Genomic DNA, 17,001 nt, shown 5'->3' on the forward strand with positions numbered 1-17,001 from the left:
GGATGGGAGGAATGAAAGTGTGCATTTGAGTGCACTGATGGAGTGTAGGGAGAAGGCGGGGTTGAGCCAGCTAGAGACCCTAGGGGGCAGCAGGGAGGTGAACTGGAAGGAGGATGCTTGGGCGGTGATGAGGAGTCGAAGGGGGAGAGGAGTAATGTTGTTGGAAGTGTATTGCAGGTACACCCACGGCAGGAAGTGCCCAGAGTGACGGCCCCCTCAGCTCAACTGGTTAGGCGGCGGGATCCAGTTCGGACACCAACCTTGATGCCAGGTAAGTATGGTGACGGAGCGGGGAGTGGTTTGGGCAAGCAGCGCTGCGCACAGGTGTCAGTGGATAAGGATGCAGTGGGGGAAGACATGGTGAGGCTGGTGAAAGGACGTTATGTGAAGGACACAGGGGTGGGCCCAGAGAAAGCGGGACCGACAGAAGGCGTAGGGTCTTTGAGCGCATGGGCAAGCGGGGGTGCGAAGGAGGTCGAGACAGCCACTGGGGCGAAAGTTGCGTAGTCCTGGTGCACAAGATCCCGTACATGGGGGTGACTAAGCCTCTAGGGGCCCATTTGTCGTTGGCAACGAAGGAGAAAATATGGAAGGGGGAGTATTTGGAGATTTTGAAGCTCCTTCACAGGGAGCTGATGTCCAAGGAGGAGGAACGGGATGCCAGGCGTCCTAAGGTATCGCTGACGATTGATAATTGGTCAGCGGAGTTTGATATACGCTAGCATATATTGCGAAAAACAGCCAGACAGGGCCATAGCGTTATTCAAATACATGGACGTGGTCCGGCAGGCCCAGGTGACATACAGGGGTTACGTCTGGTCCCATTACGATGAGGAGTTTCAAGCGCAGATGGCGTCGGACATGAAGTGGGGCGAATTGTACCAACAGACGATGGGCGGGGCAAAGTTCAGAAGCACCATTTATACGCCCAGCGGTTTGCCGCTGGTGCCAACCCCCTTTTCGGCCCGCCCCACCCATGGGGGGGGGGGGTCAAGGAGACAGCACAGGTCGGGCCTGCTGGGATTTCAATAAGGGCACGTGCGGCAGGTAGGTGTGCAGTTTTCGGCACAAATGCTCCAAGTGTGGGAGGAGACATCCGGTGGTGCGATGCTGGAGTCGGGGGAGGTTCCCCAGGACAGCAGCCCGCAGCAGCAGGGGTATCAGGCTGGGGTTAGAGAAGGGAAAGGAGGAGCAGGAGCGATGGCCAAAGGCTCATACACCGGTTAGGCAGGACAGTTTTAAAGACCTCATGGGTTATTTAGGTATTCCCCTGGCGCCAGAGAAGACGCACGGTCCCGGTACAGTGCCATCCTTTCTAGGTATAGAGCTAGACTCCACAGCCATGGAAGCACGCCTACAGGAGGACAAGAGGTCGGCAATGTTGGCTTTGAAGAGAGGCATGTTGGACAAGCGGAAGGTGACGGTGCGGGAGGTGCAAGTGTTGTTGGGCCATCTGAATTTTGGGTTGTTTGACAGGGGATGGGGAATACATGACTAGTTATTTTCGTTAGGTAGTGAGGCATGTTGCAGTTGGGAATTTGTGGTTATGTTGCTATTTGTGGGGGAACCATTTAGGGGTGGGGGTTTGTTATCTAGTGAGGTTTAGTTTTGTATGGCACAGGCCAAGGTTTTGTGTTTGTAAAGTGCACCTGCTTCCAATAAAGCGCCTTTGTCACACCATAATTTTGCGTCTGTGGTCAGTGCTTCCTCCCCCCCCCCCCCCCCCCCCCGATGGGCCCAAAGGTGAGATTTAAAGGCCTCCTTACAGAACGCAAGAAACATGCACTGCACCACAGGAAGGGAAAACTCAAGCCAGATGCCTTAAACAGATAAAACCAGCAAATAGACAGCTAGCAATTGACAGCTGCAACGCAAATGGATAGAATGCATTCCGAGGCAAGTTTTCAACCTCCCCACAAGTTAGCAAAACATAAAAATGCATAGACTTCAGCCCAAATTACAAATAAAATCAGCAAATGAGTGACAAAGCCAACCAATGGGTAGACTCTATAAAAAAAGTGTAAGGAGAAAGTTTTATTGCCAAGTCTGAAACAAAAAAAGTCATTTAACTTTAAAAATAAAAAAGCCAGCAAACATTTCCAGCGCTTTATTCAAAGTATGTTACCTTGTTTTTTAATTAAAGACCCCCCACCCCCCTCTTTTCTTTGCATGGTCAGCCACCATAGGAGCTAACACTTGGACTGGGATGCTACAAAGCCTAGCCAATTGCAAATAAGCTGCCGTAAGAGAAACCCATGGCTGCAAAAAAAAAAAATCCTTACTTTTAAAACTAATTGAATCATCCTCTTCAATGAGGTTTATTCTGGTTTCCTGGTCCTAGGAGATTGTTTTGTAAGATATGCTGTGCTTTTGAGCATCAGCAAAGGATTGATCGGGTTTGATGCCAGACACAACATAATGGGAGCCAAGCTAATATGGACCAGCTGCTGCTGAGCAAATTACCCATAAAGAATCTACAGCAAGTAATAAGGTGAAAAAAAGGTAAAGTACTTTTCAAAGAGAAACCACACATAAGTTGAGCAGTCCAAGGCACAGAAGGGCTACTTTTTTGCAGGTACGCTCCTAGTGAAAGGGAAGAACATCAGCACTCCGTGAAGTTAGCCAATGGCTGCACCACTACCCAGCAGTCTTCTTGTGTATTACTCTTGACTGGCTAAAAGCCTATCTAAACACATTGATTTTACTAAAATGTTTGTCTTGGTTAATGCCAAACATGAGGAATCTCCCTCCCACATACTTAATCACTTTATGATCCAAACCAAAAAACCGTACCGTTAATGGGGTCATCCACAAATCCCACACATGTAGTAACCAGATCTGGCAGTCGCACCTTGTACATCATTTTACAGCAAAAATCGAGCTGCCACTACACACAAGAGCCTCCTCCTAACTTCTCGAATTCCACAAGAAGCGGAAGACCTTGCACTGAGTAGTCACACCAAGCATGCCTAGCCCAACACCTGCTCAGCGCTCTACACATCTCCAAAAAAGGTACTTGCCCAATTGCTGCCAGTTGGTATGCTACTCCTGCAATACAGGAGTGGTCAACTTCTTAAGCTCATGTTGCCATAGGCCTCTCCCACCAGCAACAATTTTCCCAAGCAACAGGGTGGACTCAGGTTAACTGTTCTCTGCAGGCAGGGTGCCAACGGTTTAGTCTTTGCCCACCAACAGGCTCTATCAAGTAACTACTCGCCTTGCATAGAACACCATTATTTATAATAAGTCACTCACAGTAACAGCACACTGGTGATGGTGTGTGCGCGCCAGGGGGTAAAGTGTAAATGTAGCACTCTGCCATTAGACACTCAACTGAAATGACCATTACAACCACAGTTTGAGTGGTAAAACTACAGTGCATAAACTATGTGGAAGTAAATTACCCAGTGCATGGAGCATATTATAATATTTGTTTACAGCACACTCCAGAATTTGAGATGTGCTTCATTTGTGCTTTCGCAATTCTGATATATTTTGAAATGTGGTAGTTTAGACATTCAGATTGTGTGCATAGAATAAAGAAAAAAAACACACCTTTCCTTACACACCTGATCTGATAAAACTTGTTAAGAGAAAGGAAAGTAAACACCAAGATCCTTCGAAGATAGAGCCTGACATTTAACCAGTATCTGAATACACAGACAATGTGCCATGATCACATTTACAGAAAGTGAGCACTGGTTGAAGAATACAATAAATAGGCTATGCTCATGGTAGGGACAAAGGCATGCTGGACAGTCTAAAACAAGTAAGCCAGCAAATAGAAAGCAAACACATACAAACCAGAAAGGCTATGGTAAGCAATGGGCATAGTGCATTCCTTGGTAAGCTTTCAGAATGTTCCAAGTATTTACCAACCAGACCGCTGTATTGTCTAGTAAGCCTCAAGATCTGGCTCTGTGACTGACCGGAGCTGCCCTACCTTTCCTCTCAGCACCTTGAGTCCCTCATGGGTGAGTAGCACGCTTTACCAACCAGATTGATTTAAGCCTCAAACTAAAAAAACCTTGGCCAAGTCTACAGGTCTGGCATTAGTTTCAAACCTTTGGCTTGGTCAGTGAATGGTTTTGGTAAAATGTTACTGTGTGGAAGTGCACATTCTGAAAGAGCATGTGTCACTTGCTGAGAATTAAACTCACTGGCTTATTTGGGCAGACCCTGCGCTCCGTGCTGGGTGCAACAAAGGTAATTGCACAAAGATCAATGGATTAAACTGTCTAAAAGCCACCTCAATTGTGATTTTACAGGTACACAATATACCAAATGTCTAATTTTATTCAAACAAGAACTAGTGACTAGATACAGAACTTTTGTCCAGATACTTCTGGAAAAAGGAAGAGAAAACTAACACCCCGAAACAAAGTGTTGAAGACTGTATTAAAATGCAACAGTTATGCATTTTGACGTTAGCTATGTGATCTGTTCGCCAAAGCACTTTAACGTTAACATTGAAAAAACATGAGTTATTGCATGCATTTGATTCCTGCAATAAAGCCAACTAGTGATTAGATTACTGTTGCACACAAAGTCTTCAGATAATGTAACAGTGGCAAAGAGCTGTGAGCCATTGTGGCAGTTGCAGTATTTGACAATGGAAGCAAACAAAGTTTGGCACTTCCCAGCAGTATTATCCTTGACCATGGGCAAACTTAAAGGACACACATGAGTTGGTTGCACCATTTATGTATTTTATTGTGCACCAGGCAGAAAAAAAGATCATACACCCTAACAATAGATCACGCCAGAATGAAGAAAACCTTAGGGGTTATTTTTATTGAAAGTTTAGCCATTGATGCTGCGTTCATATTAGTATTAAAATCCGGAATGCCTTTCCAACATTTATTCTGAACACAGCCACTGATGAAGTCCTACAAAGCAAAAGAACCATCAAGTCGGCAGCAGAGGCAGGTTGTAACCTACAAAAAAAATGTACATCTATCGAGAAGGGGGAAGATAACCTCCACCCCCAAGAATGCCCCTCTTAGCAAGCCATACATTTATGCACAACAAATATCCAGTACATTTTTTATTAAGTTCATTACAACAGATGGAAAGTGCTTTCTCACTCTCGTAAAGGTCGATGTTCATTGGCGGCTGGGACTTTAGGTTGGGGGAGCTGGTTTCATGTAGAAGCAATTTAGGGAAAGTAGACTGCTTAAGTTCTGCCCCTATGCAAAGTTTCACTAAATGGGTTTATGGGGGCGATGACGAGGAAGTAGCACTAAAGAAATAAGTTACATTGGTCCCAAAACAAAATTGGAATGCACTTGAGAAAACCCCGCTAGTACCACAGATATATCAGAGGGTTGTAATAAGATTTTTTTTACTGACAGACAAAAATCCAGTTGTTCCAGAGGACAAAGGAATTACTCCCTTAAGTAGAATGAGCAAAGACCATAAAAAAAATGTGGAATGTGCCAAACAAAGTAAGAAAAGGAATTTAGGACCGCACCATTTGTCAGCTGTCAACCCTCTGGAAAACCAAAGCTTGGAGTAATGTGTAGATTTTACACTAACTTACAACAGTTTGGCAAATAGTTTGGGCAGTAATGACGTACATACTGAAGGTTGGCTTTGTGGTGTTTCAATAAGAATTGGACATAAAGCTCTCCACACGCAAAGGGAAGGTACAGATAAGGAGCAGAAGAACTACATGACCAGACGTTGAACCCTCCTCCTGAGCGCCCCTCCCAAAAAAAACAGCACTAGACACAGGTGGAAGCTCCTTCAGTGACAGCTTCCTACAGGTTTGCCCTCAAAGCTGACCACTGATTGACCTCCAAGCTTGATTGCCAAATTGTATCGATCTTGGACATCTTCGTAGGTGTTGGCCTGATACTCGTGCTTGACTCCTAAAATGAAAAAGAAAATTACACTTGTATACTACTTAAACGCCCATTGACAAAAGGACTCGTGCAATATGTTCAGTACCAAGTAACTATTGGAATGAGGGTCTGCTGTCTAGGCCGCCACTGAAAGTTTACGAGCCAGAGGAATGAGTTAGACCTGCATGAGAACCTGAAGCAGTTTAGTACACAAAATCTATCAAGCAGCAGCCAACAAAGGACACTATCCATCTGCAGATAACTTTCTTGTGCGTTCGGAGCACATTTCTTATCAAAAATACAGCAACACGCATGGTCGTGCATTAGAAGGCCCTTTCCAGAGTTGGACTATAACCTTTGTGGTTTATTCCTATATTTGGAAATTAAACTGGTACCCAAGAGGTGCAACTAATGCCAAGAGAACGTTTATAAGTTTAGAAATGTCAAATTAATGACATATTGCTAACACAAAATGGGCCACATCCTTTTTCCCGATGCACAATTACTCAAATGCTGCGTAATTTGACCCTCCCCTGCCGCATAATTCCAGTGGCTCTGGTTATTACCATACCCGATGCCCACAGAAAAGAAAAGGTGTGAGTTAAGAGATTACAGCAGTTAAGACCAAATTACACAAATAGAAATGCTTTAAAAAAAAAAGTGGCCAAGAAAGACTACCCCAAGCAAGTCGATCTAAATCACCCACTCCTCCCATTATGAGTCTCCCAAATATTTAGGCATTCAAACCACCACAACTGTTTCGTTACCTGTACACTTCTTTTTAACTGCATCCTTGGAGCTCGCATAAATCATTTTACTCTTCAGAGACGCGCCATCTGGAGCCCTGAAAAGAGTTGTGCAAAGGAATGAAATAAGACCAACTAGCCATTCACACACTTCTTGAAAAAGCTTCTACATCGAATTCCAAAAGCATAAACATACAAGAATAAATTGCGTAAGCAAACAGCGTGGTGCAATATCCACTGGGTCACAAGCTTTTAAGGGACCTGCACCCAGTTTAGGGCGGGGGATAGATGGTCCAGCTCGGACTTCATTTCAGCTTGCCTCAACTTTCTAGAAGGCGACATTTCTCTACATTCTAGTTTAAAGTAATACCTGTAAAGTGCCTTGTTGCCAACAGGCGAAGCAATTAAGTGACAAGGGTGCATGTCACGGAACTGCCAGACATTACAGTAGCCTCCAATTTATGTTATAAACACTATCATACAATACAGACCAGCAATACTTAATAGCTCCCGACTACAATCTGGGATACTGGTGTTTGAAACCACAGACTAGTTGCATCTGCTCATTACGTTTTCTTGTTAACATCTCAGATTGAAGAGTATGGCAAAAGCAAACCATGTAGATTACATGTTCCACGCATTTACTTTCTATCTGGGTGCGGCCATGACCACAGTGAACTGGCTTGAAATGCCTCATTCCTACAGACACCCTATGCCATGCTTCTCCAAAGAGTAGCTTGCGAACTACCTCCTACCTATTGCAGGTGCAGCCCAGCCTACCATATTAGCTTTTATGTTATGTCTTGTATAGCGCTCGAATCACCCTGGGGCATCTCGGCGCTTACTGAGAAAACCCAAGGAAAGTAGCAGCTGAGGAGTAGGGAGCCATTTAGTACAGATAAGCCTTTAGATGTTTCCTGAATTTGATATGATGGAATCTCTCATATAGTTAGTGGCAGGCTATTCCAGTATTGGGGGCCAGGTAGGAAAAAGCCATGCCCACTGACCTACAGAGTCTGATACAGGGTACATGCAGTAGCTGCAGCGAGCTCGACCTCAATGGGCGTCTCGGGATATGTTTTTCCAATTTGTTCGGCAAGTATCTTGGTCCCTGCCCCTGAAGGGCGTTAAAAGTCAGACAGCAAACTTTGAAGAAAGATCTTTGCCTAATAGGCAGCCAATGTAGGTTTCTTAGCAGTGACAGCAAAGAGGATCCTGCCGGCATGTTCAGCACCAACCTGGCCGCCGTATTTTTGGATCACCAGTAATTTATTTAAGGATGTTATTCCAACTTCTGCTAGAAGGGCATTGCCGTAAGCGGCTGATGACCATAGCTTGTGTCAGTGTTCTACTGTGCTCTATCGGGATAAAAGGAAAGATTTTCCGCAGAAGTCTTAACCTATAGTAGCAGCACAAAATATATATGTACGCCAAAATTGACACGTATTCACGAAATATTTTTGTATTTGTAGAACGATTATGTGGCTATTTGTAAAAAAATAAAAATGTTTTATTGCCTAAACATATTTGAAGTAGTAATATGTGTGATAAATAGCGCATCTTTGGAAGGCTTGTCACCCAGCTTGGTTCCAGGGGCACTGCAGCTTCAGCTGATAGCTACTACCCATGTATTACCTTTGCTGGCAAAAGCAATTTGGTTTGTTACAATAACTTGCGTTAAACACCTGTGCGCAGCAAAAGCAGTTAGTGCAATGCTGTATTGGAAAGAAAAAAAATGAAAAAAAAAATTTAGAGACGTGCATGGGGGTGGTATTATTTGCGGTACATCGAGGCTGCCAAACAACTCCTAAAGGTCAGAATTATTTTGTAACTAATGTCATAGTTGAAAGTGAAACTGATGCAAGTATCACAACCTACTGAAAATTACCTTCCAGGTCTCCCAACACGAAATCCACGTGCGTTTGTACCTGGTTTCCATTTGGAAACGTTTGTCATTAGTTTATCTACTTTATTTAGGGGGTCCAGGTTGATGGTATTTATTTTTTGGACATTTCCGTCTGTATTTATCCATATTTATTTTGTGTCAACTTTCTGTATTTATCCATATTTATTATGGATTGTGAAAAAAAATAGACTAAATCTGGTATATTTCCGCATTTTAACAATAACTATACAGTCATGCTTGAAAGCCCGCCAGGTTTCAGTGATCTGAGCACCTGCAATAGAGGAATCAGTGCTCTTATATGAAAATATGCACATTTCAGTATCAGTCTTGTGCATATCTACTGCTGTTCAAGCATCTTTACTAACTTTTTTTAACCCCTTCCCTAACAATCCACACAGTTATTGGCCTGGCAATCATGGCAAAGTGTATTTATAATTACACAAAGAGTAGACAATTTCCGGTTTTATCCACATTAAAAATAAATACAAACAAGAAAATAAATGGTTTCCTGTCTGTATTCATCTGTAAAAATGGAAAACAGGGAGCCTTATTTATAACTGAACATACCCTAGGAGTCATTTTATTTTCCCTTCTGCGTTCTACACTTCCGGAACCTGCCTGCAATTTGGCTTCAATATCAGGTCAAAAAAAACGTTTAAACAAGGATCTTAGGGGAAAGTTTTTTAAGATTCTGATTTTTTTGTGATTCAATATCAGGTCGCCAAACCTAGCAAACTGATGCAACAGTCACCTGCTTCTAATAAAACACAACAGATTATAATGCACCCAATATTCTCCACACACAAAAAATATATTTATCACACTAAACAAATAGTTAAAACCACATCAGTATTAAGACTTTGTTGCAGTGACCATTAAGATTACGTTACTGCCCGTGACAGGATAGTTGAAATGAAAGTTACATCTGAAGGATACAAGTAATGGCAGGTCCGTCAGGGTTTATTGTTAAAAGTTCAGCTAAGGATCTTTAAATGACATGGGGCTCAGTCACCCGCCATTTAATGTGCCACTCATTCGTGAATTTGGGGTGCCACAAGCTCTGGCAAGTTCGAGAGCTAAACTGTTAGATATACTTACCAGAAGACAAAAACAAGATCCTCCTTCCTTGTTTCCTTGGTCTCATAACAAGCATCGTAAAGGGCATAGCGGCAATCGTCTTTTGGGAGCATGTCGATGAAGCGCTTGTACACATCCTCACACTCCTCACAGTCGCCCACGAGGATCTCCTTTCCTTCTTCAATGATGATGCTTTTTTTGTCCGGGCTCAAGCAGAATATGATCGCCTTCTTCCTCTTTTTAATTTCTTCTGGGGTCGAGTGTTTCCTCACCTTCATGTCATTGAACGCAGCAACGACTTTATCATCTACGCAAACACCGGAAGCCTACAAAGAAAGGACATGTATTACTACTTTACATGCTTATGTTGTGCGCGCACTGCCCGGCAGCGAGTTGTCCAAACAGACCCAGCCGAAGAAGGATTGAAAGGTCCGCATTACCCACTATAGCTCAAAGCCATGATAAAGCTCCGCAGCTTTAGCAATTTATGTACGTGTGCTTAAATTTCGGGAAAGGCTGCTTAACTAGTCTTTACAACGCAGCACTGCAACGAACTTACCTTGGGGTTTGCAAACGGCAATTAATCATTTTTATAAAGAAAACGGTATATTTAGCCCTACTAAAAACAAGGTACAAAAGAGTTTGGGAACAAAGCCACGTAATGGCAATTAAGATAGGTGCGGTGTAGGCCCGAAAGCGCAAATTGTGCGGAGGGAAGACTAATGTGGGCATCGTACAAAAGGAGATTCACTATTTGCCACATATGTTGGCAATTGGTAAACAAGTAACCTGAAGCACCAACTTGTAAAGGTTCATTAACGCTCCACTGGGACTCTTGGCGTGCAATTGTAAAACCCAGAGTAGAGATTTAAGCTGCACATCATAAAAACAACATTACTCCGACAGCCGGCCCATCATTCATTCCGGCATCAGAGGCATGTCAACTTAGTAAAAATGTAGATCCCTTTCTCAAGGTTTAAAGGAAACCAAGTAAGCCATTGCACTACTAATACGATGTAATCTACCAACATGACATGACACGCCCAAGCGCCAACTATTCGAAAATAAAAGGCGCCTTCTGAATCGGTAATGCACCCACCTTACCAGAGTAACCTAAATAAGCGTCCATCTCAAAGCTCTAGGTATTATCAGCGTAAGAGAAAATCCCGTTGTAAGGTAATCGTAAATGTAGACAAACCTATTGAGATCAGAGAGCCAAAGGCTTACACGTAATGGAAAGAACGTTCTATGGATGACCAGTAACTGTCAATTACAAGTTAAACACAGTATCATAATTTGCCGTTCACAGTAAACACTGCTATATAACACAGGTTGCGTGAAAAAGTGGAAGGACCCCCATCAGATTGCGTTTATGTCAAGGAAGCGACGTATTATTAAGTGCTTAATTATCAAAACCTGCTTTGTTAAGACACTGGATAACTACAAAAAATAACCGTTTATTTACACGTGTCACTATAATGAGGTGACTTGCTCCCTACTTAACAGCGGTTGTATACACACAAACCACACCTTTTTAATGTCATGGAGTACACGCGCCAAAACAGGTTTAAAACGAGCATATAACCTCTTGGGCAACTTCAATGACGAAGCAAATGTAATAGTATCAATTACAGTATTACCCCACCTCTGAGTGTTGCATTCGATCGCGATTATTGGGACGAATGACACGGGTAGCGAAAGTTACTCGTGACCGTGCAAAGGCTGGTGTACTTTAGCGCCTGGGAGAGCCCCGCCCCTCCTTGCAACTGTGTCCCAGAGAAGACTTTTCTATGATGCAGGACCAGTCCACAAGCCATGTACATTTATAGCAAGCCTCCACATCTAGCCCTCAGCCCACCGACCAGAGAGAAACAGATGTTGGTTAAGGAACACGTGGTTCACATGCGGCATTAACTGTACCTCCACGAGCACTATGCGTTCACTGTGTGCTTTATTGTGGGTGCTGCTTCTAAGCTAAAAAAATTGCAACTGTTATCCTGGTGAAGCGTCATTAAATGTTACCATATCAACAATCGCAATACAAGCACAATGAAGAGCCATGCCACGGGACCGCATTAGAAAGCCTTCAATACTATGTATCAAAAGTGAGTGAAGTGTTACATGCCTCCAAGCAAGTCCGGAAACGACCCACCCCCGTTAGAATGGCTGGTGGCGAGGTCTACAGCTTCAAAGCGAGCATTCAGTTCCAAGGCCCAAATAGAGAGAAACAAGCATTTGCAATAGGTCTCGTATTTACGTTAGTTTAAGCTACATGATATCAATGGGTTTTAAAAGTAGAAAAAATAAAAAGGCATTGTCATTTACAATGCCAATAGCTCAAACTCTTAAATGCTAGACCTATCGCATTGCAAAATGCAAGGCACCGCCTCTAGCGGGTTGGGAGATGGTACGGACAACGGGGGTAGCTAAACAAGGCACCAAAGCATGTCCTGCCTACAATAAAAGCAAGTGAAGAAAATAGTGTTCACCGGCTAAATGACACGCAGCCTGTAACAAACGATATAATGGGGGCCAGTCGCCATGGAAGGTGACAAATAGAAAAGGCTGCGGTGCTAAGGGGACTACCAATCGTATTTACGAATCAGAAGTCAGCATTTAAGACAGACTGACATGCCAATGGCAAAAATGGGCTGAGCTTTTATTTCCTACTCCGCCACAAGTCTCGCAGAGCAGTGCACGCGCGCTGACTCAGGCTCAGAGTAAAAAAAACATGCGCGCGACATGTACACGTTCTCGACATAGCCAAGCCCGTGCACGCTGTAGCTTCACCAGGTGCCGCGCCTCGTTTCCACCTCCGATTGCCACCCCGGGGAGAGGGCAATCGGTGCTGCGCGAGGCCTGCGTAAAAGCCAGGTCTGGCGCTTGCTCGCCCGAGACACGTGAGGTCGTATAAAGTTTTACAAAAACGGAGGTGAAACAAAGGGAAACGCCCCTGCCACGCCAAGAAAAGAGCGGCAGACCTTACTAACGCGGAAGGAAGGGCCCGTGGCCGCTAAAGCGATCGATTTACGGCATCTGCGACTGCTAGGCGCTGTCTTTCGCAGCATACCAATGGCGCAATAACCTGGGGTGAGGGGGGCTTTTTGTGGAGAATTTGTAACGCGCTTGAGCGCCCACACAAAAAAAGGAAGTCACGGCCCTTAAAGAAGATGGGGTATTTAACATGCCAAGATTGAAGGAACTAAGCGCGCGACTCGAACAGGGAAAAGTGCCCTCGCCAGAGCAATGGTCTCTTGTCACTGAACGCCTCAAGTGGGGGTGCTGCGTTCAATATTATAAGAGGGCGAAGGAGATTTCTGGCTCTGGCGTACCGTCTGTCGCTGTCTGAAATGCAGCGCGCGCCAGGCTTGCATCCCGGCCGTCCTCGCGCCGAGGCACGAGCCGCATGCGTCCTGTCACTCACCATGTTGCTCGAGAAGGTTGGAGAGGCCGGCTGCAGGTAATGCCTGGAGGAGAGAGAAGAACGTCCTGTCACGCTCTTGTACTGACGCCGACTGGAAGAGAGAAGCGCGAGTTCCTTCCGCTTTCTACCAGCCACCGCACAATGTCGGGAGGGGCCGGTTTCCGGCCTCTTGAGAGCGGGAAGTCGGGAGTTGTAGTTTTCGCGCTTTCTAGTTTCTGTGTAAGTCACCGCTGGCAGGGGCACGGTCAGAGACGAGCTGTGGTGGTGTTGGACCAGTTTGCAGGTGTACCCAGGGCTTTAAGTGGGCCGGGTCTCAAGGGGTTTGAGCACCGGCAGTTTTTTTCAGGGGGCCTCGAAACGGGTCTCTATCGGGCTCTGTTTTGAGCCTTGACACAGGCAGCCCGTTTTTTTCCCGGATTGCAATGACCGCTGTTTGCTGTCACTGCAATCCGGAAAAAAGTGCCATGGCTCAAAACAAAGCCTGATAGAGACCCGTTTCGAGACAGCACCAGGCACATGGATGTGCGCTGCTCACACTGCTCCCTTCTCAGTAGTAGAGAAGTTTCAGCATGACGTCTTGCCAGGGGAGCATTGTGGGGGAAGGGAAATCATTTAAGAGTCATTTTCTTTCTGGATTTCCCTTCTCTTTCTGAAACTGAGGAGCAGTAACATTGTGGTAGTGTCATGAGGGATTTAATTGGAAGCTTTGTCAATATTATATACAAGTATAGTTGCAGCTTATTTATCTTCTGCAAGTAATAACCATTGACAAAGCCAATATTACTTACTTATTGTAGGTATGATGTTACTTGTATCAAATATCTGGATGCAATGACGGAAACAGCAAAATACAAGTCGGGCGGCACACTATGCTAAGCACAGATTTTTTGCGTAAGTGATTTAAAGCCACGCCCCTAAGTACACTGCCCACGCCCCTTTGAGAGACCCCCCAGTTTTTTCATCCCACTTAAAGCCCTGGGTGTACCAGAGTACTTGCTTCATTCTGAGGAAGTGCTGGTACTCTCAATTAAAAGTACTACATTTCTCTCGAGAAGTGCCGGTACTTTTCCTCTCAAAATAATAAAGTGCCGGTACTCCGTTGAGTTGAAGCACTGAGTGTGATGTAGTATGTAATGTTTCCTGTGGTGCGTTTTAGAGCACAATGTATGTAATGTGTCCGGTAGTGCATTTTGGAGCACAATGTCATAAAGCTATGATTAAAACATGGTGCAGTAGCACTTTGTTGTAAATTTAGAGATGAAGGCTCGCAGACAGGTGAGTTAAAAACTCCAAATGTCATTGAAGACGGAAGAGCGGACACATACTCAAACTCAGCCACTTCCACAACCGCCTATCTTCCAATTCCGACTTGTCCCGGCATTCCCCCCACCCGCTCCGAAACAACGTTGCACATGGAGAGATAAGGCTGAGAACACAATACATCTCCCCTTTTTAGGTCTCGACTATTCTATCACGTAAGTGATAAATAGACGAGAGTATTGAGGGCAAACCAAGCTCTGAAACCAGCGGATTTCGGACAGTTCGTGTGGCTTACTGAAGCGGAAAGCGCGTCCACATGAAAGCCATCAGCCTCCCTCCCACAGGCATCCCCCAGCGTGCGCTCGGCCTTGGGCTGTTTCACTTTCACGGCCGCGAGGCCGTGCTTCAAAGGGATCCGCTCCCCCGCCCCTGCTTCAAACTTTTCACGGCCGCCAGGCCGTGTCTCGCATTTCTCCTCGCCCCCCCCCCCCCCCCCCCCCTCCCCACAGCAATGCCAAGAGCTTGTTATTTTGGCTTGTGTGGGCTCTCCTTCCTCTTCTTGTGTTCCCCGGAGCATGGCCTCATTAATTGTCATTCCACTGCTTATTATTCTGGCACTACATTTTTCTTTTAGTAAATCACGCATTAGTCATTCATGTTTCCTGCTATTTCCCTTGTGTGTTTCTCTTCTTACCTGTGTAGTATTGATCTCCGTCTTCTTTGCTTCTCCCCGCCGCTCTCCCATGTTTTGCCCTCCCGCATTTGCTCTTCTCCTGTGTTGCTTCCTCACCCGTGTGCTTTGTATCCCAGCTCCATGTTGCTCCTTGGTCGTTGTTATTCTTCCTCCCACCCCACCAACCACAGACACTGCAAGCTCCCCTCATCTATGTTGTGAACTCCGTTCCACCACTCTCATCCACACTTTGATCAACATCAAACTCTGAGCTGTAAATAGCTGAAAAAAGCATCTGAGCACGCCACCCGCATCCTCTTTCACCGCTACCCACCGCCACAAATCCCCAGCATGCCACCTGCAGCCTCTTTCACTTCTCTCCACCGCCACAAATCCCCAGCACGCCACCCGTAGCCTATTCCACCTCTCCCCAGTGCCACAAATCTCACCCGCCACTCGCTGCCTATTCCACCTCTCCCCACCACCACAAGCCCTCTACTACCACATATCCCCCTGCAAGCAGACAGGCCACAAACAGAGCAGGATTTGCTGGAGGTTGCAGGGTAGGGTCGGGGCCGTTCTGTTGGCTTCTTTTGCAACTACCATGCTTGTTTCACTTAACAGCTCTCTGCTGTCTGTCTTTCACCCCCTCGAGCATTTTCCAGGTGGCACTGAGCTGCACAGACACACGCCGTTACTGCTATTGATACGTATTCCAGCCGCTTAAGGCAAACAAAATATCCACCCGTCCTGACCCTACGGACAGTATGTCCCGCTGATATGTGTTAACATACACTGCCATATGTCTACTAACGTTATCACCTTGCACGCTTGCTTTATTAAATCCCTTGTATCACCCCGTCTACTAACGCAAACGCCTTGCACGCTCGCTTTATTCAATCCCTTGAATCACCCCCTCCCGCTGCCATGTGTTAATGCACGCAAACGCCTCATGCTCTCGCTTTATTCATTCCCTCCAGCACTTAAAATTGTCGGCCAGGCCCCGCAGTCTCTTGAGGTTGTTTAGTTTTGTAATAAGGGTGAATGCCTTACTTATTCGCCCTTTTGATATTATTTTCTGTGCATACTTAATTGTCCGGCGGCCCCTGCAGTGCTGGCTTTATGCAAGCGAAAGTGTTCAATAAATTGAACTGTTTGGCACTCTGTTTCCTCCATATTGGGGCAGCGCTCATTGGCCTCCACCTCTGCAGCACACATGGCACTACCTCTCCTCTGGTTGCAGTCAGTGCTCCTGCAGCTGCCCAACACCCGCCTTCGCCACTTTCAGGCACGCATCCCGGCTATGGACGAAGGGTCGGAGGAAGTGGAAGGATCCATGAACCTCCCCGAGGCGCGGGTCAAAACGTGATTAAACAAAAAAATGCACACATGGAAGAGTTTTTTTTATTTATTTTATGGAATACATTAACATTTTTGCACAAAAATATTTGGTTACTTTGATCCCATTTCATATGGTAAATATGCTCTGCCTCCCTCTCCGCCTCTCCACCCCCAGCATACGCTTTCAACACCACTGGTGCCTGCTTTCAGAATAACAACACGGGCGCTGATGTCTGAAAACTTCAGCTGGTTATCCAAAACTACAGCTTTCAGGCACTAGAAAATGATGGCGTGGATTGCAGCTCCTCATCCCGGTCCTGCCCCCCAAATGCCACGCTTTAGGTTTGAGCTGGCGCCTTCAGGCCTAAACTCCCTGTCATGTCTTGTATTCTGTTTTTGAACCTCCATTGTATAAAGTAATGGGGGCGTCCTCTGAAGTCCCCGGCTGAGGGAAAGCCGCACTGCTGACAGACCGTTAGGGTTGCGCCCAGCAAGGGGTACATTTTACTCTTTCACAAATGCTTTGAAATGCTTGTGAATCTCTAAGGACCTGATTCCGAATTGCTGTCTCCGTTTCCCCCTCCGGTCAGTCCTGTAATAAAATGACTGGTGCTTAACCCTTTGCCTGCGGCTGGAATTCTGCTCCTGTGCTGGACATTCCGATCGCGGGCGTGGTCATGACGGTCCCCAGCCGTCATCAGCACACGAGCACTGTGTGCCATGACGGT

The 17,001-nt window shown here is 45.6% G+C and overlaps 1 protein-coding gene across 1 annotated transcript; it reads right to left on the reverse strand.

Annotated features, from left to right (window-relative positions):
• Window positions 1-4,688: 4,688 nt before the first annotated feature.
• On the reverse strand, window positions 4,689-13,097 carry LOC147692029 (cofilin-1-like). Its single transcript, XM_086938326.1, has 4 exons — window positions 13,000-13,097; window positions 9,597-9,901; window positions 6,614-6,690; window positions 4,689-5,873 (listed from the first exon to the last, which is right to left on the reverse strand). Exons 1-4 carry the CDS (start codon window positions 13,000-13,002, stop codon window positions 5,749-5,751), a joined length of 510 nt encoding a protein of 169 aa, XP_086794452.1. The 5' UTR covers window positions 13,003-13,097; the 3' UTR covers window positions 4,689-5,748.
• Window positions 13,098-17,001: the final 3,904 nt, after the last annotated feature.

This window comes from Lissotriton vulgaris, chromosome 9, assembly GCF_964263255.1.
Source record: "Lissotriton vulgaris chromosome 9, aLisVul1.2, whole genome shotgun sequence".
Classification (NCBI taxonomy): Eukaryota; Metazoa; Chordata; class Amphibia; order Caudata; family Salamandridae; genus Lissotriton; species Lissotriton vulgaris.